The sequence below is a fragment of the Hirundo rustica genome, chromosome 1 (genome assembly GCF_015227805.2).
Source record: "Hirundo rustica isolate bHirRus1 chromosome 1, bHirRus1.pri.v3, whole genome shotgun sequence".
Taxonomy (NCBI): Eukaryota; Metazoa; Chordata; class Aves; order Passeriformes; family Hirundinidae; genus Hirundo; species Hirundo rustica.
The window spans coordinates 18315997-18339972 of NC_053450.1; the positions used below are offsets into that span (position 1 = coordinate 18315997).

At 36.8% G+C, this 23976-nt stretch overlaps 1 protein-coding gene across 1 annotated transcript in view; it reads left to right on the top strand.

Moving 5' to 3' along the window:
- Positions 1-626: 626 nt before the first annotated feature.
- Positions 627-23976, top strand: part of ANGPT1 (angiopoietin 1) — a 156660-nt gene continuing 133310 nt past the window's right edge. The window contains exon 1 of the mRNA XM_040065768.2: positions 627-1074. Coding sequence (XP_039921702.1) covers positions 778-1074 — 297 coding nt within the window. The 5' untranslated portion in view covers positions 627-777. The remainder of the gene's footprint in view (positions 1075-23976) is intronic.

Sequence of the window (23976 nt, forward strand, 5' to 3'; positions counted from 1 at the left end):
AACTTTTTTTCCTGTAAATGTCATTCTCCCGACCTAGAATTCTTTCATAGATACAGAGCAGAGCAGAACTGAAAGTATTTTTAATTTCAGCGCTTTGTATATTTACAGAGGGATTACAACAAACTTCTACACTTTATCTACATTTTAATAGGTCAGTGGGAACATATGAAGTGTATTAAGGTGGACTGACTTGCTTATTAAACTTACGTGAATTCGCCTGAAGCCCCCAGCAGTTGTATGCAGCAGGGGCTGGGCAGACATGCATGATTGAGGTCATGCATCCAGCCAGTTTGTAAGATGATCCCTCTGTGCTGAGCCATCAGCCATCCTTAGCATAGGGGCGCACTCATACACGCATTCCTGTCAAGTCATCTTGTGAAAGACTGCTTGCTTCCAGCTTGGCTTGAAAGTGCAACCTTAATAAAACTCACTGAAGCCTGAGAGAAAATAGCAGTTCTGCAGCAGATAGTGTAGGGGAAAGAGACTGGGATATGCATATGCAGCTGACTAAAGCAGGCTACATGCTGGACTGGAAGAGAGAGGAAACAATAAATCTTAGCTACTATGCAATAAATATTCCCAATTTTAACTAAGGAAGCTATCCTCACAGTGAAATTAAAAAACCCAAAAAACCAAAAAAACAGTTTACCCGAGCTCGATTGTTAAAGCGTGCTGCTCTGCTCCTTTTTCCAAAGACTTTAAGGGAAACTCAGAACAAATTTAAAGAAAGAGGAAGAAAAACTTTTTCTTAAAGCAGGAAAGGAAAGTAATAATAACATGTCAGTTTTCTTTTCCTTTGCTTTCCTGGCAGTGATTCTTGCTCTTGTAGGCTGTACTAGCCAGCGTCGGGGTCCAGAAGCCAGTGGGAGAAGATTTAACCGGGTTCAGCACGGGCAGTGCACCTACACTTTCATTCTGCCAGAACAGGACGGGAACTGTCGTGAAAGCACGACAGACCAGTACAACACAAATGCTCTTCAGAGAGATGCTCCTCACGTGGAACAGGATTTCTCTTCCCAGAAACTGCAACATCTGGAACATGTGATGGAAAATTACACTCAGTGGCTGCAAAAAGTAAGTGTGTCTTTTGTTGTTTCTCACTAAATGATTTTTGGGGGGAGATGTTTATGCTGTTCAAAGTTTTCATTAGTTTCTATGAGAACAGAAGTAATAAGAATTGATATAGTTCTTGACTGTGTAGGAGAGAAATGTTTTAGCTAGAGTGCATCCTTCCTAGTGACATTGATTTTGGGAGCTGAATTTTCTTCACTTTACTGAAAGATGTGACTTCTTAAGGCTTATTTTCAAGAAACTGTGGATGCGTGTGAGTTGGGGAACACAAAATTCCTCCAGACACTCTACTGACAGAGCTTACCAAGTTCTTAAAAGCTCTACTTATAGTTCACAGATTCAGCTCAGATGTCATGCAGGATACCTGCTACTGTGACAGCAAAAGGGGGCATTTAAAAAATCAGCATTTAAGGGCACTGGGTTAAGAATATGGTTGTTCCTTCATAAACAGATCCTGTAACGCTATTCTACCCAGCTGATTGCTGGAAAGGAAAATATATAGGCATTCAAACTTCACAGTAAACAGTTTTAACCATGTTGCATACACTGGTCTTGAAACAGCCTGCTTCAATTTGTGTTTATAGAAAGAAATTTGTGTTTCCTAGAAAGGGGAAAATGGGTTTCAAGGTGTTGCAGTAACTTAATAGAAGTAATTACTTTTGTGAAGTTTGGGTCTGAAAGGTTTAAATATGCGAATAATTTCACTCATATGAGCAGTCCCAGTCACCTTAGCATGATTACTCATGTGTGTAAAATTGCATACCTTGCTGTCCATACCTTGGTAAAGAAAATGCTTTGGGGTAACTGACCAGATAAAATAAACAGCCTGTGTATAGCTATTTGTGAGATTCCCATTCACATGCTGCCATTTTGACCTGGCAAAACTTAGAAAATTGCACAGCTGAGTGATGCAACTAGTCATGTAATGTGGTACAAGAACACTGCTGTATGTACCCATTTGAGAGATACATGATTTAACTCCAACACAAGTTCATTTTAAGAATGAAAATCAATAAAACTCTAATGAAGACTCTACTAGCTGGGCAGAAACTTCACGTTAGCATAGTTGCTGCTAACCTATCTCATTTGCAAGTTTTGTTTCATCCAGACAGTATATAAGACATAAATGTTAAAAAGCATATGCACCGCCCCCCGCCCCCCTACCACCCCCCCCCCCCCCCAACTCTACTAGAATTTTTAGAGGGGATTTCCTGATTTTTTGGTAGATTATTTGTTCTCTTGCATACCTGACCATAGCAAGAGAGAAAAAATTCTGTGTGGAAAATATAACCAAGCATATAACTTTTAGACTGCTTCCCTCATTTTTTAATGTCTTGATCTGCCTTGGGGAATATAGGGCTGGAAATAAGTGGATGTTTTATATAGAGGAAAAGAAATTATCTTACTGTGTCTTGGCAGGCTGAGACAAGAATAAAAAGAGCAAAGTTGTTTTCTGTTTTTATACACATATGATTTTACTTGAGGAAATTGCCTGCTGAATCATGCTTCTAAGACTTATTCTGTGTTTGTCCACTAGAGACTGAACTAAGATCACTGTTTCACTGAACATGAGGAAATATGAGTCTCTGGAGTGTGAATGTCTGAGAGTTAGTCCTCTCACACTTTGGAGGGAAGTGATTAAACAGGTAGGAAGTCCAGTGAAAGGGGTTTAAATTAGGACTGTTTTCTTCTGCGATGATTGTAAAACTGGCTGAGAGCAGAACTGTTCCCCTCCTCCTTTCCCTCCCAGCCCCCAGTGCCCTGCTCCCAGGGGTTAGCATAAAACTGGGATTATGCATGTATCCCCATGTGTCAGTTTTCCTCGGAGTGAAAGGACCTGTTTCTCTGTGTGAAGGGCCATGTCTCACTCTGAACAAATGAGGCTGATGCAGCCCCTTTATAGCATCTCTGAATGCTGAATTTGCTTTGTTGTTGTTGCCACTACAAAGCATCTCAGCTATAACTCATTTCCTTTCAAAACATGCATAATGCTCAGCTGTAATGAATATATTACACAGATATCTCACATCTTGTTCTTATATTCTGCATTTATTTTTCCCCCTAAACTTTCTACACTAGACAGCATTTTACAATGCACCTGCTGTGAATTAACTAAAGAATAATTAACAGTTGCCAGTCTTTTACTGGAAGAGAGTACATAAAATCAGAAATAATGTTTATGAATTTTAGGAATAGTCTGACTTACATAAAGGAGTTACATTTATTACTTCAGGTAATATATATAGCTTTCATTAAAAATTTACGTAGCCAATTTCAGGAAAGTGAATTATTTCCTCAACACGGATTCTCCCCTGTGATATTTAAAAAATATTTACTGTGAAATTTTGTAAGAATCATGGCTTGCTTAAATTTTAATTTTTTTTTTATTTAATATCCAAACTATCAGATTCCTAGAAGCAAAACAATATACTCTTTCATAATTTTTTTTTAAATGTAAAATTGCTTCTTTGATGATCTGCAAGCTTGATTGTAGAAAAAAATGCCCTTGCTTGGGGTGCCAATTATAGGCAATTAAGGCCCAGCCTTGTCCATTACAATTTGCATATCTATAATCAGTGTAACTGGGGTTGGTTGACAAACCAGGGACAGGGCAAAATGCTCTGCACAGAAACTACGCGGAAGAAGATGACTTGGTAAACATTTTTAGAGAATTTCCTAGAACTGTTTATTTTAATACCGGATAACTTTCCCCATTGTTTAAGCTTGGGTTTCATTTCTGCAATATGTTTATACTGGTAGTTCAAAACAAACAGTTCATCACATTTTCTTTCTTGCAGTGACTGGCTCACGTGACACTGTTTGGTATTTATTTGCAGTGTCTAAGTATTGCCAAAGAGGAGTTACATGAAATGTTATCATCCTGTCTTGCTTAAGAAGTTGCTGTTGGCTTGCTGAACTTACAGTATGGATGGACTCAACATACATTCAGGATAACTCTGTAGATGAGTGTTCCATATACTTTTCCTGACATCTAAATGGTAGTAATAATTGTAACATAACAGTAATAAGTGAGTTTTACATGATCCACTCTTTCTTTTCTTCTTGCTCATTATTTAAGCAGAGTACCATAAAAGTTTAAAAATATTGCTTAACGATAGTATTCTATTAGAAGCTAAGGCATACAAGTATTACAAGAAGGTAGATAAACAAAAACCAAAACAAAACAGCTTCAATTCACTCCCTCTCCCTTCAAAGTGCCTGTGCTGTTATTTACTAGCTACTACTGAGGAAATATGAAAATACAGTCTTTATTCGGTCATTAATGAAAGAAATTATAAACAGTTTTTCTGGAATATCTGTAACCATTTGATAAAGTGTATTATTAGAATAATTTAACGAAAATATTTTTTGTGGCATTTTTTGTGGTCTTTGTTAATATCCTTATTTTGCGACAGTAACAGCACCAGTGCTCACCTAGGTTTTAAACAGGTAAGGGATCTAGGTTTTGAGAGGGCCTATTATTATGTAGACACAAATGGCTTTTGGAAAAACCAGTGTCTATGTTCCGTGACTCCACTGGAAGTCTGCCATTTTGTCCTGTCTTTACCATCAGGACCAAACTACTGTTTCCCTCAATGAACTATATATTATAATATGCTTATGTGTCTGGAGCAGCTGATTTTTGGCTTGGATTTTATATGGTTTTCTGAGGATGGGAAAATCCTTTACATGCCACTCTTGCTGTGAAGCTGAGTGGAAATATGGCACAGCAAGCTGAGTGAAAATGTGACAGAGCCTGCCCTGAGCCGAACAGATCTAAAGAGCTGTAATAATGTCCTATCAGGCAAATTTATATTAATATAAAGATGGAGACTGTTGTGTGTGTGAATTTTTTTTCATATTAAGAAACTAATTTTCACTAGTTGAACTGTCACAAGAAATACTAACAGTTTCATTTTATTCATAGTGATGTTTCATTGAGCATTTTGCAATGTAACATGAACTAAAAGTTCACATGATATTTGGATATTAAGTGCAACCAGAAGATACATGATGAAATCCTGCTAACTCTCACATAGAAAAGGTGGTCAATGGATTTGGAATCTGCTATTCTGCATGTATGAGCATTACTAACAGAGCTGTGTAAAGAATGGCTTTCTGGTAAATGTTTCCTTTTTCAAGGTAGACCAGAGCTAAAATAAAACAGTCACAAAGTTTCATTCAAAACTGGGCACTAGCTTCCTATTTGGTATCCAGATCAAACCTGTATTTTTTAGACCCAGATGCTGCTTACTAATCTGGGTGCTCCTTTCTGCTTTGGAGTCAATGAATTCTCATCCTAGTGATATTTGAAGTGAAGTTCCCACAAACATGTGAAACAAAGGGTGGAATACACATTAGTGGGATTTCTTAGTGTACTACTCACTGAGCAAGTATATATGTATAAAACCCAAATTTAAGGAGCAAAAATAACTCAATGGAAATAAACTGCCTCCAAGAAAATTCATGTTTGAGTGTAAATCCAGAATTGTTGATATACCCCCAAAAATCCATTGACCAAAAAACATGCCTGCTTTTCAAAGCTTTATTAGTCAATTTGCTCAAATCCTTGGAATATTCTGGTGTACTGACAAGAAAGAGGCAAGACTTTCAAATGTGGAAGTGCCTGAAAGTTTTATATTATTGGGGAGTAATTGATTTGGCAATGAATTTTTTTAAGAAGCAGAAGAATCAGAGAATTAGACTGAAGGAAAGTTTCACATGTTGCCACATTTAGTAGCTAACTACTTTAAAAAATATTTCCCATGCTTGGAGGGAAGGCTTTATCATAATGTTCAGTAGGACCTGAATGTGTTTATTTACAGTGATGACAGCCATAATTAGGCAATTTCTGGTAACAATAAAATATTAAATTTATTAGTCGTCAAATTATTCAACAGAGATGCCCATTGGGAGATCTCATTTGGAACACTGAGAACTTTTCCAAATGAAACTGAGATACAGTAAATGGCATGTCATTTTGAGGGTGCTGAGAACTCATTGTTCCCATTCAACTAAGCAACTTACTCCACAGTGCTTTGTGCCTGGGATTAAAAAAAAAAACAACAAAAACCACAAAACACAACAAAAAAACAAAACCACCAAACAACTGCCAAGTCCAACCTTTGGCACATTACCACATCAACTAAATCATTGCACTAAGTGCTACATCCAGTCATTTCTTGAACACCTTCCTGGACAGTGAGTCCACTAACTCCTTGGGCAGCCTGTTTCCATGCTTAACCACCCTTTTAGTGAAGAATTTTTTCCCTGACATCCAACCTAAACCTCCCCTGGCTTCAGGCCATTTCCTCTTGTCCTGTCACTTGCTGCATGGGAGAAAAGGCCAACCCCCACCTCACTACAACACCCTTTCACATAGTTGTAGAGAATAAGTCCCCTTTAGTCTCCTTTTATCCAGGCTAAATAACCTCAGCTCCCTCAGCTGCTCCTCATCCAACTTACCTTTAAACTATACCAGCTTTACTGCCCTTCTCTGGAGCTGCTCTATCCGCTCACTGTCCTTCTTGTATTGAGTGGCCTGAAACTGGACACAGCGCTTGAGATGTGACTTCACCCATGCCCAGTACAGGGCAATCACTTTCCTAATTGTGCTGGCCACTCTAATGCTGATCCAGGCCAGGATGCCACTGGCCTTCTTGGCCACCTGAGCGCACACTGGCTCATGTTCTGCTGCTGTCAACCAGCATGCCCTGGTCCTTTCCCACTGGGCAGCTTTCCAGCCACTGTTCCCACTGCAGGGGGTTGTTGTGACCCAGGGCAGGACCCAGCACTTGGCCTTGTTTAACCTCATACTGTTGGCCTTGGCCCGTCAATGCAGCCTCTCCAGATCCCTTTGCAGAAACTTCCTACTCTCCAGCAGATCATCACTCCCACTCAGTGCAGTCTGTGAATTTACTGAGGATGCATTCGATCCCCTCATCCAGTTCATTGGAAAAGTCATTAAATAGGACTGGCCCCAATACTAAACCTTGGGGACTGCATGAGTGACTGGCCACCAGCTGAAAGTAGCGCAATTCACCATCTCACTCTGGGCCCAGTCTTAGAGCCAGTTTTTAACCTAGCAAAGAATGCACCTCTCCAAGTTATTGGCTGCCAGCTTCTCCAGAAGGCCAGTTACCCAAATAGATTTTTCTTTGCTGTGGGGAATCTCTTAGTGCTGTGTCATGAGACAGTAGCAAGCCCAGAGGAAGAGTCAGCTGTCTGAACTGTTCTGTTGAAGTCCCTGTTTCTCTTTACTGACCCCAGGAAAATCCTGAGCGGCTCATTACCTGATTTAAATGCCTCAGTTAAGTGTGATTGACTTAAGCTTTACTTCCGTCCATGCCTGTAGTATGGACTTCACCTGTGACTACTAGGAAACTGTAAACTTTAAATATTCCGATTTTCCTTTTCTAATACAGATATAGCACAATTTCACAAAGCTGTTGGGAGGCTTCATATGTTATTTTTTTGTGCTGCTTTTGGAGTCTTTCTTGTGGAAAGTATTTTGTGTGCTCTTAACAGTGTATGTATTATAATAATGTTTCCAATATTTTCAGAAAATTTTGAGATTAAAAGTCTGTTGGAAGGAAATTGCTTTTAATATAAGTAACTAAAGTAGTTAATAAAAAATGAACAGATAAATACAATGAATATGCCTCTATAGAGCCAAGAATATCTTGAAGGTTGCAGTTAGCTAAATGGGTTATTTGTGTCCTGCTCACAGCCAGAATAATCCTTATTCTTGAAGGGTTTTCAAAACCCATCAAGCAGCTGCTGCTCCAAACTGAAAGGGACTGAGTCTTGTACAGATTCTCATGAAGACCAGTGAGAAATACTTTATTATTCAGAGCTACCATTAGCAAAAATCTTGGATAAACTTGTTGTTATCAAAACTGGGGTCATTTGCATGACCTATTGCAAGCAAAATCTGAAAGGTGAAGATATTTAACTGTCTACTTGTATTCATCTCAATTTACAGTTCAGCTTAGTTCAGTTGTATTGTCTGTATTTGCAAAAGTTGCAGACAAGGAAGAGCTAGTAAATGAGGACCTCCTAGAACCAGTATCACGGTTTAAGTTTGCTGTGAACTCATCTTTAACACCAGCAGCTCAAGTGTCTTGAATAAACAACTCTGGTGTAGCAGTCTTCCCAGTAGCATAAGAGTTTCCTCTCTTTTTAAGGAGCTGATGTTTGATCAGGAAAAGGAAATTGAAATAGTTTTATATTTCATAGAAAAAAATCTTTTCCTTATGAAACCAGCTGTACTTTAACACAAGGTTATTTTTGTGCAACCACATGTGTATATTTTAGACAGTGTTATGAAACACCAGGGTGGTGAATATTCACTTAGAAGGGTAGCTGAGAAATGCCATAAATTGCTGCACATTTGCAGTGTTCTCATTAATATTTCTGCACAAAGATCAAGATTCACTTTTCATTGCCTTAGTTAAGGAATCAGGTTAATCTAATGCAGTGAAAGTTACTACTCAGCTGGGATAAAAATTCTAATTAGGGACTTGCACCAGTTTAATTACCCCTTTTTAAGACTGATGCAAATCAAACTAGTATAACTTCCTTGTCTAAACAAACCTAACAGTGGGTTACACTCAACATTGAACAAGAATATGGTGCATACAGTCAAAGCAAGAGAGGTGCAGAGTCAGCTGGAAAGATGCTCAAGATACACTATATAAATGGTTTGCTTTCAGATTTAAACCGACCCACCAAAAAAATTGTTTAAGCTAGTGCTGTAATGACTCAGAGGAAATCATACAGAAAACCCGTGTTCAAGGCCATCCAGCTACCTGATTGAAGGAAATTTCCTATATTTCCTTGGCTAGCTTTTAGGAGGAGAAATGAAAAAAAAAAACCACCAAAACCCAGGGAAAAAACCACAAACAAACAAACAAACAAAAAAACCCAACAACAAAAAAAAGCCAACACAGTAAGAAAAAGGTAAGAGTAAGATAACTATTCTAGTTTCATGGCAGAATAGGCGTGTCATTAGGAGAGGTACTTTAAAGATCTGCTATATGATAGTATGTGATCTATCATATGATCTGTGTTACTAATTCTTTTTTAAATGAGAGAGAAATAGGCTGAAAATCCATATAAAATGTTGCCGTTGGAAATTCTGTGTAGGAGATCTATGAGTAAAAAGTGGCTGATGAAAAACTCTCTAAGAAGTCTGCAGAATTTCTCTCCTCCCAACACCTCACTCTGGTGCATCAGTGTGTGCACACATATATGAATTTTGATCTTTGGACTGTTTGGTGTTAAGATACTTGGAAATCTGTTCTTAAGTGCTGTGCCTTAAATCCATTCTCATGTTTTATACCAATGTACCTGCTGTCAATCTGTTGTTCTCCTCAAACTGGTCTGTTGGCTAAAAAAAAAAAAAAATAATTATAGCAAGGTGAAACCTTGTTTGTTGCACATGCATTAATTCTGTGGGAACAATTCCCCAGTTGTATTGCTGAAAGAACATTTTGAAAAAGCTCATTTGCTTTTGTCTATTCCAGAATGTTTATGAAGCAAGAATTTTCATATATTCTGGAAAAATGTTGGACTTTTGTTCTCCCCATTCCAGGCATGTTTCTCTCCTTACATGTGTGTATGTTTCCAACATGATTGTGCTCTGTGCATGCACGACATCTGCTTCTTTAACAGAAAATGGCAAAGGTGTACAGCTATAATTTTTCATCAGTTCTTCTGGGGGTTTTTATTTATAAATTCTTGCCATTTCTCATGTTGTCTCTAGTTGTCTTGTTGCAAATAGAGGTACCAGGCATTCCTTCTGACATAGAAGGAAACAACAAAAATTCACTTATCACAGTTAGCCAGATTTTCTTCTGATTCTGTTCTGCCTGAGAACTTGGGTACTGGTTTTCTTTCTCCTCCTCTTGTACCAAGGAGGCTTGAGAGATTACAGTAGAAGTAGGATAAACTCAGAGCATTCCTGTCAGGATGAAATTGAGCCAAGACTAGAGAAGAGTGGGAGAAAATTTGGAGTATGAGCAGACAACCTTGGAAGGTAATTTGTCTGGTTTTGATTGCATGGCTTCTTTCACACTACAACACAGATGATCAGATTGGTACTAATCAATTTTGAATCTAAAAATGGTCTGCTGCAGGCTGATGTGCCATTTATAGACTGATCCTGCCTTCTTTCACATCTGTACTTCCCTCAGAGGTTTTCTGTATGCAAGAGATTTTTCTTGAAAGATACTATTTAAGTTACAACACTTAAGTCTTAAGGATAACACTGTTAGCAGGTCAGACTTTTAATTTCCTGATCTGTGATTCACCAGTATAAAACTGCAGAGGGAACTTGCAAGGTTTCAAAGAGAAAAGCACTGACTTTGAGGCAGGTGAGTGCTCCTGCCCACTATTTTAAGTGTTGCACTAAATTTTGCGTTGTTACCAAAGGCCATTCATTCTCTAAAGTGGTATTCTTACGTCCTGATTATAGGTGAAAAAAAAAATCTGGTTCTCAATATGTAAATTTAATATTTTGAGATGTATTTTAATTTTTCACCTTTAATATACTCCAAATCCACAGAACATGTTTTAAATACCTGCAAAAATCAAGTAAGTCCTAGTACAATGTCTAGAGATGCTTTTACATTTATTTTCAGGATTGTGATGGACTTGCCTGCCCTCTGGATCATATTATTTATTAATGTTTTAAAGTTGTCAGCCTGTGTTTATAAAGGTATACTTTTCTTTTAGAATCTCTTACCCACAAATATGGTCTTGCACAGCAGAGACTTAAGAAAAAATAATTTTGTTGTTGTTAAATGATAATTTTTTAATGTTTTCTTTTTTCTAGGCAATCTAGTGAATGAATTTTTGAATTTGTATTAAACCACCCATGATTCTATTTAATAGCATTGATTTTCACTTTCATATGTTCAGCTTTGAGTAGCTTTAGTGAATTATTTTCTGTGAATTTTACTTCTCATGCAGAAGTCTTTTGAAGGAAAGAAAACTGTGCTAAACAAATCTTTTCTTTAAAACTCTGTCATCAGTTCAGTGTATGGGTAACAGTGAGAGTGATTAATAGGGTCACTTACATGTCTTTCTCTTCTCACTTCTGAATCATGCATTTGTGTCTCAAAAAGGCAAGGATTTTCAAATAATTTTATCACTATCACTATCAGAGCACTACTTCTAAAAATGTTGTGGTTTTTTTAAATTGAAAATCCTGTGTTGAAATTACTTGATGTTTCTGAAATCTCAGAGAAATTCTTCATGTAAAGTCTGTTTCCCTGAAGTCTCCTCCAACAGCAAAGAAGACTGCTGCAGCCTTTGAAAAACTGGGCATTCATATTCAGATAAAAGTAACAGAAATGAGGATTTAGGATCACTGCCTTTATCATTTAAGTATTATGTATGTTTATTTGTGTCATAGTTAAATATTTACCCTTCCCAGTCTTAATTCACCAGAAAATTCCTGTAGCCTTCTAGGCCACGTCAGCAAGTCAACACAGTAATGGGAAGCCCCCAAACCACTATGTCTTTGGTGTTGTGCCTGGAATTTTGAGGATCTGCTTAGAAGGAAAATTGCTCAAAGAGATGATCTAATCTCTTCCTGAATGAACTATTCCCCTTTGTTCCTTGGCTAAAACTTCGTACTTCACTCTGTGTGTGACTTACCATGGTAGAGATAAATGGTCAAGGGCCACCTATCTTTCCTGCGTCACTTCTATCCTGTCAATGGGAAAGGCCATCAATGCTCTGCTAGAAGGTTTTTCTGTGTTACTATTTTTGCGTGGAGGAGATATGGACTGCAAAATTCTTTATCACTTTAGCCTGTGAAATACAGAGGCGATGATTAAGGTTGTTTCTCTTCACATTTTTCTTGAATGATCCAGTTTGATCTCTTGGCTTTTCTAAGAATTCTGGCTGATGCAATAAATACTCTTTTGTAAATTCCTCTGACATCGTTGACCTCCATGACATCCCACAGCTCAACCATTAGAGTCTCTGCCTTCATATCTGTTGTTAAAAGAAATATTTGTACCTGTTACAATACCAAGGTTTTGTGCAGGGAAGCGTGAGCGAGAAAACTATATTTGCAGAGGCACACAAGGGAAGAGGAGTTTGCCATGTACCACGAGATTATTGTTAAAGGTAAAGGATTATTACAGCAGAATAAATAATACAGATTAAATAATAATTGGCAAAAAAAGAAAAAAAAAAGAGGATCTGCTTGATGACCCAGTTTCTAACTGTGTACTATCAGTCTAGGGAGGGTCAGCTCAGGGAAAGTGTAAGGGACACAAAGAGATATTGAAAAGGCTAAATATAAAGTGGGAAGTGAGGGTGGTGCTTCAGAACACAAATTCTGTTGATTTGAGATTGAGAGAAGACTTGATTAAAAATCCCTAGGAATGGTAAATGATGCAATCCACAAATTTGTGACTGCCAAGGTTCCAGCCTATCACTAAAGTACATACAATCAGATACCTTGTCCTGATGTGACAGAAAAGACTGAGAAATTACTTTGGTATTTGAACACAGCAGTGTGTTCAGTAAAATGTCCTGTAACAATGCAGATGTAAACTGTTTACTGGTGTGTGGCACTGTGTTCAGTAAAATGTCCTGTAACAATGCAGATGTAAACTGTTTACTGGTGTGTGGCCCTAAAAATGTCATAATACTGTTTATTTCAGCAGTAGTACAGCCTGCTGAAGAAAAAAAACTCATCATACTTAAAATAAGATCTTCCTTTTTTTTTAAAGAACAGGAAAATTATTTTTCTAAATTTAAGAGTATAGCAATGAGTAAGAGAAACATGCTCAGCAGCATGTTTTAATGAGGAAACCAGAAATTCTCCAAATTTTGCTGCTTGTCAAGTTATATCAAAAATGCAGACGATCCCAGACTGAAATGCTATGTGGAGCATTACAGGTTGTAACTGATGTGTCACTTTGTCACTAGGAATACCCTTGCAGCTATCAATGATAACCTCATAAGTAATGTTTGTGTTTGCTGCTTATTACCATTAAGTGAAGAAACAATTTACTAGCATCAAGCAGGCACCTTGGACAGTTTGTGATGATGAGTTAGAGGTCAGGAATACTGGAAAAGGATTTTCCCAAATTTGCCGACTTTAAATTTTGCAAGATCTAAGAACTTGACCCCAAGTGAGCCAAGGGTCTCTTTTTGAGTTGATGTACTCAAATGTTTCATGAGGCAAGCTTTAACCCAGTAAAATAAATTGTTTTAATTGCATCATTGGAGTGCTAACACAAGGACATAGCTACTTTTCACAGACTTCAACAGTAGGTAGAACTGAATTGGTATTCCTCTGTTACACTGAACAAGCACATGTATATTTTATTCTTTAGGATAAGTGGGTGGGAATGAGAAGTCCAGAGAATTTTTATAGAGAACATTCACACAAAAGTTAAAAAAAAAAAAAAAGGTGAATTATAATTCTCATTATGGTATGTGCTGTACTAGCCACTGTACAGAACAAGAATACATTAAGTACTTAATTGCTTATTCAACATATTTATATATTGACTTTTTAACTGAAAAGGATGTACCAACCTTAAAAATAGTTATAAAATTAAATACAGTCTGAAGAAAAGAACTTGTGAAGAATTCAGGTTTTAAAGCTAGGAGTAGTGATTGTATTTCTTTAGTGCTAAGCCAGTAAGACAAACAAAACCTTTGTCATTTCTACCTTAATATCTCCCACAAAAAAACATGCCTTACAAATCCTAGAAACAGGGGAGAAAAAAGGAAAAAAAGAAGTTTCCTTGACCCAGGATTTAGTACTCCTACGCATCTTGGAAACATCTAGTAATTTGGCCACTCACCCCTGGGGTATTTCCTAGAAGCAGAATTGAGCAAGAGTGAAAATGTTTTTGTTCCACTGTTATGGGCATGAAGATAAGACATGAATTCTTGATCCATAAAATATGTACCAACTGTGACATCTTTTTTCATGTGCATTTTTAAAGACTACTTCAACATTTTTATTTTTCATTTCCCATTTTCATTATTCTTGAGTTTCAAGATGACACCTCAGTGTTAGTTCCATCAGCATGGTTTTTAATGCTGTCATGTTTTCACTTCCATAGTAAAATCCTTCATTTTTAGAAAAAATCCTATTTAGAAATTTAGAAAAATCCTATTTTTAGAATACTACTCATAATGCAATATAAGCTTTACATTTTGAGTCATCCTAAGTCAGAATTGCTCAGTGTTTTTTCTATTGTAACAGATATTTGGGGTTTGCTTCTCTTAGGTTTAGCCTGGCATTGCTATTATATTTTCCAGGTGTTGTTATCATGATATCTTACCAAAAAAGTCAACTAGAAAAACTAGTAATTTTCCATGGGAACATAAACTCAAAGGAGATTTCCAACATAGTCCACAAATCCAAACTATTATCATTAAAGGGTCTCAAGAGGATTAGAAACTGAAAAAAGGTCCTGACTCTGACTTGGAATGTGATGTTAATGAATTTGTATGGAGCTTGTCCTGATGCTGCCCACAGTGAATCAGCAGGAAAAAACTAAGCTCAATTTCTCTTCAGAAAAGGGGGTTTCTCAACCTCAGGCCCACCCAGCTTAAGCTGTCTCCTTCCTTTCTCCTTCTCCTGTCACTTTCAGAAGTGGCAGAAATTCCAGGTCTACCTTTTGGTACCAGCTGTCTGGGTTCACCTACATCAAAATGTTTCTGCCCTAACATAAGGGGGTTTCTCTCTAGTAAGAGACATACAGACATCAGCGCTATCCAGGCAAACACATTTGGCAGAACAGGAAATTCCCAGATGGTCAGGAGGAATTTTAAAGGCTTGGAGTGCTATGTTGCAAAACACTAGCCTGGCACCCACGGAGACTGAAGTCTGTTATTTATAGAAAATAACAGAGACAAAATAACGGATTAAGTGCTTCATCGCAATATGCTCTACAATCACTGCATTGTGTCCACATGAATTTGTGGGGTACCACATCAAGATACGAAATGATAGCATGGACTCTATCCTCAGCCAGTTCCTTACTCCATATGCCTAGAAAGATAACAACTAAATCTGTGAGCAGTGGAATTTTTATAATAATGGAAAAAAAAAAGGAAGACCTCTTTTAAAAAGCCCTGGAACAACAGCATAAGCCGTAAAGCATGTAAATCACTGGCACCAGTGGAAGAATCCCAATATCGGTCTGCTGTATCTTAAAGAAGAGGATTCAAGTCCAGCCTCTGTGAAGCAGACAAGCTCAGAGTTTTTGTTCATTTGAGGGTAGATTTCAGTGTACAGCTTTTATTATGCATAGAGCCTACTTCAAGCACTCTCCAGGCCTGAAAGGGGGATCATGAGGTACATCTCATGAGAATAATTTTATAGAGATATTTTCAGTATTAATTTTTATTTCATGTCAAAAAGAACATAAAAGCAACTTTGCATGCCTTTTCTCACTCTTCTTCTTTTCCATCCTTTAAAACACCAAAGAGGAACTGAGATACTTGTTGAAACAGAAGCACTCAAAATAAGCAGGCAGATTATCTTAATTTAAACCTGGTCTTGGATTCTATGTGGCATCTAGTTTTCAGGGAACATTTGAGTCATTTTTTGCTGAAGCCAATCAGGAAATAGTTTAGGGTGGGGGTTCTTTTCTGAAATATCTTAAAATAGAAAACTCTCCAAACTCCTAAAATAGAGACTGTCCAATCTGAGGTCTTGAGACCTCAGGTAACAACAACCACATGGCACAGTGCAACAGTAAACCAAAATGCTGTGGTTTACAGCCAAGAGGTTAGAATTCTTAGCTAAATAATGTTATCCTTCTCTTTTTTGTCTATTTATTTATAAATTAGTCTTAATTTTCTTTTAAAAACCTGAGTTTTTTCAAGAACTGAAAGAAATATCATTGGAAAACATTTTCCTGCTGGTAAAATCAGCAGACTGATTTTTTTTCTCCTTTCACATGAGCTAAATTAGCAAGCTAAAAGTTATTTTTCTTAATTAAACCAAAACCCAGGGCATTGAAAGAAAAGTTACAAATAGTTGTCTTTGAACTCAGATGCCTCTAGTTCAGTGGGTACAATTTGCATGATGTTTTCTACATCAACAACATTCCACATGCATATTCTTTCTATCTTCCTCAAGAAAAAAAAGGAACTGCAGAAGCAACTGTTTCCAGATAAACAAGAGGACACTAAAATAGTTCATCCCCTTTCTTTCTAGAAAATATATTCATGTACTGTGGCTGTACACAAATATTACATTTAGGCTTCGCCTTCATACACCAAGATAATACCAGGACTTGGTTCTACTCTCGCCCAAGTTAACCCTAAGGCAGTCACTTTGTAGAAGTCTGTTGATTTAATCTATTGAACACATGATAATATTCCAGTGGTTTTTTTAGTGATATACTAGAAATATGTATCTGAATATTAGATTCATTGAATTTTTGATGTTGAAAAGGAACTTAAAGACCATCTAGTTCTACCCCACAACCACAGTCAGGCACATCTTCCACTAGACCAGTTTGCACAAAGCCCCATCCAACCTGCCTTCAACACTTCCAGGGATAGGGCAGCCACAGTTTCTCTGGACAGAGATGCCCCGAATACCAGGGGCACTTTTCTTCCTGAATTTTTTGGAGCCCGTGTCTTGTTTGATAAGGTTATATGTCATCCCTCTGGCTTCTTATGACAAAGATATCTTTTAATTCCATATGCCAGTCACCAAGCCCACATACACTTTACTTTTGTGCTTCTACACTGCAGCACACTGAGAAAATAATCTTTCTGTGAAGGTCACCAGATAAAATTTACAAAAAAATTCCTGAGGGTTGTTTGAGTATCCCTCTCCATAAATGACCTCTCTGCTTGAATTTTTTACACTGCTCATATTTTTTGGCTTGTACTATCTTGGATAACAAGTGAGGAAATAAATGTCTGTGATTCATTTGTGTAGTGCTTTTTGAAAAATTGGTTATTAAAGTTGTAGTTTCCAAACAAAAATGGACTGTTATTGCCATTGTTTGGGATACCTTTATGTGTGGAATAAAATAGATTTCCCAGCTCTTAAATCCAGAAATTATTTTATAGTATTACTACATGGGAACAAGTAATGCAGTTTTTCATTATTTCTTTTGATTACAGAATGTTGATAAAAATCACTTGTCCTTCACAATTTATGACAGATGAATAACAGGCATTAAATGCAACATAGTGGAGCAGGAACATGCCTTTTTTTAGCACAAATTAAATTCTATTGCAGTAAACACTCAAAGGATTTCTAGCTTAGAACAGAGTTTACAACATGATTAACAAACTTGTGAAGAAAATAATGTAATGATTATATTTCAAAATACTGGAAATGGTTTACTTACATTTTCTGATATAAATAAAGATTCTAGCTGTAGAAATACCAGCTGTAGTGATGTCAAAGGCAGAATTCAAGCAATTTCAGTGCCATCAAGACTGCATATCTAACTCTGCTGGTTAAATTTCTGGGCCTATGAAAGAAGAAGTGTTACTGCTGCAAGTTCCATGCATATATCTGTTATTGCTCTCTTCAACATTGACATAGCTGCTTTACAGTCTTGAATTCAGTTTTTAAAGAATGGCAGAAATTGATCACATTTCTACAACCTTTTGTGTTCCGGATCCCAACACATTTTAGAAATATCAGTGAATAAAGCTTCGTAATGCCCAGAAAGCTTAGGGAAGGAAGCAATTTTCTTATTATTACTCATTGGAAAACCCAAGGTACACAACCTACAAGCTGATGTGCCTTTAGGCACTCCAGAAACCTAAGTACACCCAACAATAAACCAAGACCTGAGACAGCTGCAGTTTTTATATGATAGCTATCAAAAAACTCCACACTAATACAGGTAGCTAAATATCCAACTTCTCTCAGGTTACTCCTCCCACTACTGTCCCAAAAATCTGGGTTTTGTGGGCTAATTTCATAGGTGGTGTAAATCTACACTGCTCAGCCGTGCTGAGTGGAATGGTGTTGATTTAAATCAGGTAGGCTTCTGGATGCTCATGCTTGCACTAGTACCTCATTTCAATGCATCTTGATGCCTCCTTGATAAATTTGACTGCTTTATTGGAATGAGAACTAAACTGGTCAGAGCTCCTGCATACATCCATGCTATTTCCTTTTCTCACTCAGTTTCTGAATTGGTGATTCTTTGTATTTCTGAAGAGCCCAGCCCTGGTCACACAACCTGATGTGCAAAGGAGCAGAGCTGTGGTGCAGCAACGAGTCCTCAGCAACACCCATGCGTGGAAATACCAAACTATTTAACATTTCTGTTTGTCAAATTATACCTGCAGAAATATGAGCCAGTGGGTTAGGCAGACATGGAATAAGGACCAGGCCACTCAGGAGTGCTACAATAATGTCATGAGGATCTATAGGGAGAAAATTAGAAGGGCCAAAGCACAGCTAGAACTTAATCTGGCTACTGCTGTAAAAGACAATAAAAACATTGCTATAATATTACTTTAGTAGTTAGAACAGTTTGTTTGGGGATGTGGTTGGATCACCATCCCTGGAGGTATTTAAAAACCGTAGATAGCTCTTAGGGACATGATTTAGTGGTGGACTTAGCAGTGCTGGGTTAATTGTTGGACTTGATGGACTTAAACTTTTTTTCAAGACTAAATGATTCTATGGTTCTGTTACTATGAATAAGATAGATGAGTTTGTTGCAAAATGTTTATAAAATATGAACATTTTTAAAGGGATTAGTCTCTACAGAAAGTTTTGGATCAAATTTTTCAACAGTTCTACTGTTTTATGATAAATGTTTTCTATCAAAGACAAAATATCATTCACTGCAGAACAAATAACTATGTAAATATGTATATTTAATTGATTTTTAAAGTGAGTGACTCCATGCTGCCACTTTTTTGCCTAAGCCCACATGGTGTGAGTTTTCAGACACACCAAGCAAAGCAGTGTGTTTTTATATATTCCTATTATGTGCATATATCCAAATTTATTATTCTGTGAGTAATTCTATACTAAATTCTAAATTCTATACTATTTTAGCTGATTCTTCATATATGTTCACATGTCTTCTACTGAAGGTCTTAGAAAAGCTGTGTTCATGTAAGTATTTAGAATAGTATACTTTGATTTGATTTACAGTTTTTCAAATGTCTTCCAGGTTAGAATTTTTAGCTTGTTAGGTCAGGCCACTATCATCTGTTGCGCAGCATGTAAGGGAACAATTTTTTATAATACATGTTATTGCATATGAACAAACAGGTTTGGTAAAAATGTAAGGAATATCAGCAGTGAAGACATTACTGAACTGTTGAGTAGAAAACACATCAAATTTTTAGTAGGAAGAAGGAACAATAAGGAAATGTCAAGGAACAATGTTATTATGTCTGAAAAATTGTAGACTCGATTCAACTAAAAAAAATTAGCAGGTCTACCATCATTACCTCAAATATTCCTTGCAAGAGAAAGAGCAGCTTTTATGTGGACTTAAGGGATTATCTATATTTTTATAACCTTTTTTATGTTACCTGGGCTATGGAATATTAATGTTAGTTTGGTTTTTATTAATTTCAGTCTTTCTAGTTCTGCATGCTGGAATATTCACCGCTCTTGTTCTGTTTCTGTTTCTGTTTACTGTAGATTAGTACAGCATTGCTGAGTTCAACAAAATATAACTAGAAGCAGAACAGGCATTGTTTTCTTTTGCATATGTACACATGATTTTGAGCACATGGTTCCAAGCATATTTTCGAATTAAATTGTCACTAACTTCAATAAATGTTTGTTTTTAATTTTTTTCCTACTTTTATGTTTTGCATTTGTTGCCCAAGAGGTTCATAGCCAGCTGCAAGACCCCTTCTTTGGACAACACCCTAAAGGAGGTAAAAGAGGCAGCTAGAAATGAGGGCATGCAAACATAATTAGGTTCCTTGGTACAAAGGGCTATGCTGAGAAATTAACCTGGGAGCAGTAAATACACTTCAAATTAGCGATTGCTACTGGCAAAGGAGATTTTGAGAGTTACTAAAGATCAGCTTTCATCTGGAGGTAATCTAACTTCTGGTGATGTCACTTTTTCTTTCAGATACTCACCATACTTGGGAGAGGCTGAAAAATTTACATTTACTCTTATTTCAACAAATGATCCAAAGAAAGTTTGGGATCATGAAGTATCCCTTTGGCACAAGATAAATCTTTAAATAATATTTTTCATCTTCTGGTTATGATCAAGAAATATCTATACTGTATTAGTTAAGCACATTGTCTTGAGGAATATGATGCAAAAAGGATTATGTCCCATCTAGGAATTCATATGTTCTGTAAAAGAAGGATATTGAATAAAACTGAAAACATCTGCAATTTTGACAGACTTAAAATATATTTTGGAAAAAACATTTTACCACATTTTGTTTGTTATTTATTGTCACAGAATCTCCTTATACTGACTTATGAAAGAACATTAGCTAACTGCATTTCAAATGTGAAAAGAAATCTGTCTTCAACAAGGCTGGCTTGGTTGAAAGTGGGTATGATGTTAAAGTAATTAAAAAGAATATATCAGACTGTGCTGTTCGACTATATTGTTAGAAAATATGCATCTTTATTTTCTACCTAGTGATAGTGAAAATTGAGATATAACAATAATTGTGATGAAAGCAGTGACAATTTACATGTATTCATCTTACTAATACTAACCTCTTTTGCTTTGAGGGCAAAGTATAGCTCTTACAAAACTTTAATTTAACAGGATTTTCTTTTGTCATTAAATACTAATCTCAATCTATCAGATTTGGTGGAATTAATAGAGTGATTTAAATCCTGAATTTCCTAATTTACATATCAAAAGATTTTATAGCAGTAAGAAATGAACACACACTGAGCCTAAACACCTCTGCTGAATATCCTGGAAATTGGTAGATGAAGAAGAAACTATATTTTAAAGATAGGAAGGGAAGTAATTTAATATTGAAAAATCTTGTCTTGAATTTTTTTTTTCCTATGTCTTTTTTCAAAGTAAAATAAGCTGGTCACTTTTAGTTTGTTGTCAGTTTAGTACTCTGTACTTTCAATCATCACAATAACACTTTCTGTACTTGCCTATATAGAATGAGAGAAGAATTATACAGTCCTGTCTCTAATTTTTTTTTTTTTTAAGTTTCAATTAATAAATATGATATTTTATGACATGAACTTCCATTTCTAGATGCTAAATAGCCATCTGCTTCCACAATCTTAATACAAAATATTTATTAAAAGTTCAAAAAATAGTTTATTCATTTTTTGGGCCATACATGGATTACCTTTGATTTTCAACATTTAAATCACTACCTAATTATCTTGTTTCTTTCTTTCTTTTACTCTTTTTATTTATTATAAATTGATATTCTATGATCTATCTATTCAAGTGCCTCAGTTATGGTATAAATTTATTTCCTTGTTAATATGTTTTTCCTTTGGTCATTCATTGTAGGTAATTTTCCAGCTATTGATAAATTATTCAGGTAGTTTCAGGAACTTTCCAAGATTTTAAAATCATGTCTCACTTTTATCAGGATCTATTATTCATAGTTAACTGTGAAAGGAGATGCAATCCTGGCTCAGAAACAGCCAGTCTGATGACATGGCTTTGTGCTGTAGGTCTTGGATTCCCTGAGATCCCAGGGTGTGGAGGAACTGAAGTGCCTAGGAATCAAAGCTGACCCAGAAACCTTGGCATCTGGATGTTATGGCCCCCATGAGCTTTGGAACTCCTGGCTTTATGGCTGTCCAGGATAAAAGTCAGCCAAGAGCTGAACCTTGAAGGACCTAGGAATCTGGGCCTTTGCAGCTGGCAATCCCAGAACTTTCTGTGTCACAGATCCATGCAAATCTGTTCAGTGGCTCTTTGCAGAGCTGGGAGTCTGGAAATCCCTTTGTGTTGGGCCACACGGGAGCCTGGCAGTGAAAGTGACAAATCCTGCCTAAAAAGCAGGTTTCCACTGAATTTTTGTATTTGAACTCCTTACATGAAATATTCTTACAACAATAATTTGGAATTCTTTAAAGGGGAAACCTCTGTTTCTTAATGTTTTGCTTTTGAAAACACTGATATGTGGAACAAGAACATCTGAGGTATCTTGCAATGGCTCCAGACTTGATTTCAAGTATTACTCCAGGTTTGCCATAGACAGGAAGACGTGTCCTACATTATTGATGACCTCACACAGGTTATTTCACATAAGGGTATTTGCATTTCACATAAGAGTGTGCATAGTATGTGTTTCTCTTGGAATTCTACAATGGTCATAATTCTACTTGCCCTAAAATTGTCTGAAATTTGGCAATGAATTTCAGTAAAAATAAATTAGATGTTCATTCAGAGATAAACAGACTCTTTTGGTATGTTGAATTTGTGTCTTTTCATAATAATTGTGAGACTTGTTGCTTTTAAAAATTGGACTGGGGTTTGTGGAATCTGTGGACGGAAACTGAAATGAAAAAGAATTCCACAGAATGTGACAAGGTTGTTCGGGTTCCAGTAATGTGGATACTTACTGGTTTTAGTTAATTATCTTTTTTCTAAAGGACATACATTTCCCAAAGGAAATACATCTTTAGTTTCTGGCTAGAGATGCAGAATATTACAATTCCCTAGTACTCTGGATTACCAGAACTTTGTGTGGGTGAGTCACTTTTAGTTACAACATCAGAATTCAAGATCACTTTGGATGAACTTCCAAAGATTCAGATGCTTATTGTATCTTAATATTTCAATACCTATGGGTTAGGAAGTGTATCAACTTCTTTATTATATAAAACCTGGGCTAATAATTCCCTAGGAAAATATTTTGTTTTTCAGATTTCCAGTACTTTTTGCTAAGGACTCACAAACTTTGTGAAACAGTCTTTATCTTAGACTTTGGTTTTGTTTTATCAGACTCTGAATTTTCTGAAATATCCAATGCATGACCTAAAATGAGGGGGCAAAAAGGCTGGGTATTTTCTTGCTTAGCCCAGTCTGTTTGGACTCTTGGATTTTCTGATCAGCAGTTGTTGTATGCCTAAACCCACGTATTTTCACTTTGTATGGCTGTCCTAGCACACAGAGGTCTCCCAGAAAGTTTTGGCACTGCCAGCCATTATTTGGGAAGAACTCACTCATCATTCTTCCGTTTGCTCTTGTGTTCCTGAGCTGGGAGAAAAGCTACAGTCTCGGTACCTCAAACCATCTTCTGTGAATTAGAAAAGCTCTTGGAGAGGAAGTCTCTGTGACCAGTGGGGCCTGCTCTCCAAAAACATCAACTGCTGCAGTTGGACTGGGCTCTGCTTTGTTTGACTATATCAGTTAACCCTTTTTAACTGAACTAATGCTTTTGGACAGGACAGTGCAGTGTAAATGAGCCTTTGAAACAAAGGTTTGAATCACAATATTTATTTTCAGGCATAAGTTTGGTTTAGGAATGGTATTCTCCAATTTAGTACTCCCACTAAAACTTGCTCTTCCTTCCCCTGTGGCAGGATTGAGGGGGGAATTGGAGTCAGGAAAGGCAAAGATCACACATTGAGATAAGAAAAATTTACTAGTAATACCAATGAGACCAGAAACTGAACAGTAACTGTTGACAGAGGGTACAAGAAAAGGAACAATTCGCACAGAACCTCACTCTCACCCAACCATCTCTCCTCAAGAACGGGTAATACTGGATGGCTCCCTCCAGACTAGAAACCTTTTTCCCTGGAAGAGGCTTCCTCCCCATTCCCCTGGCAATGACCTGTGGTTGTATGGAATAACCTCCAGGTCCCAGCCATGTTCCCTCCCAGCTACTGAAAAATGTAAGCCTGTCTTGGCAGGGACCAGGACAGCATATTATTAAAATTCAATAAGAAGAGAAGCAGTTAAAAATTGTGTGAACCACAGAAACCTA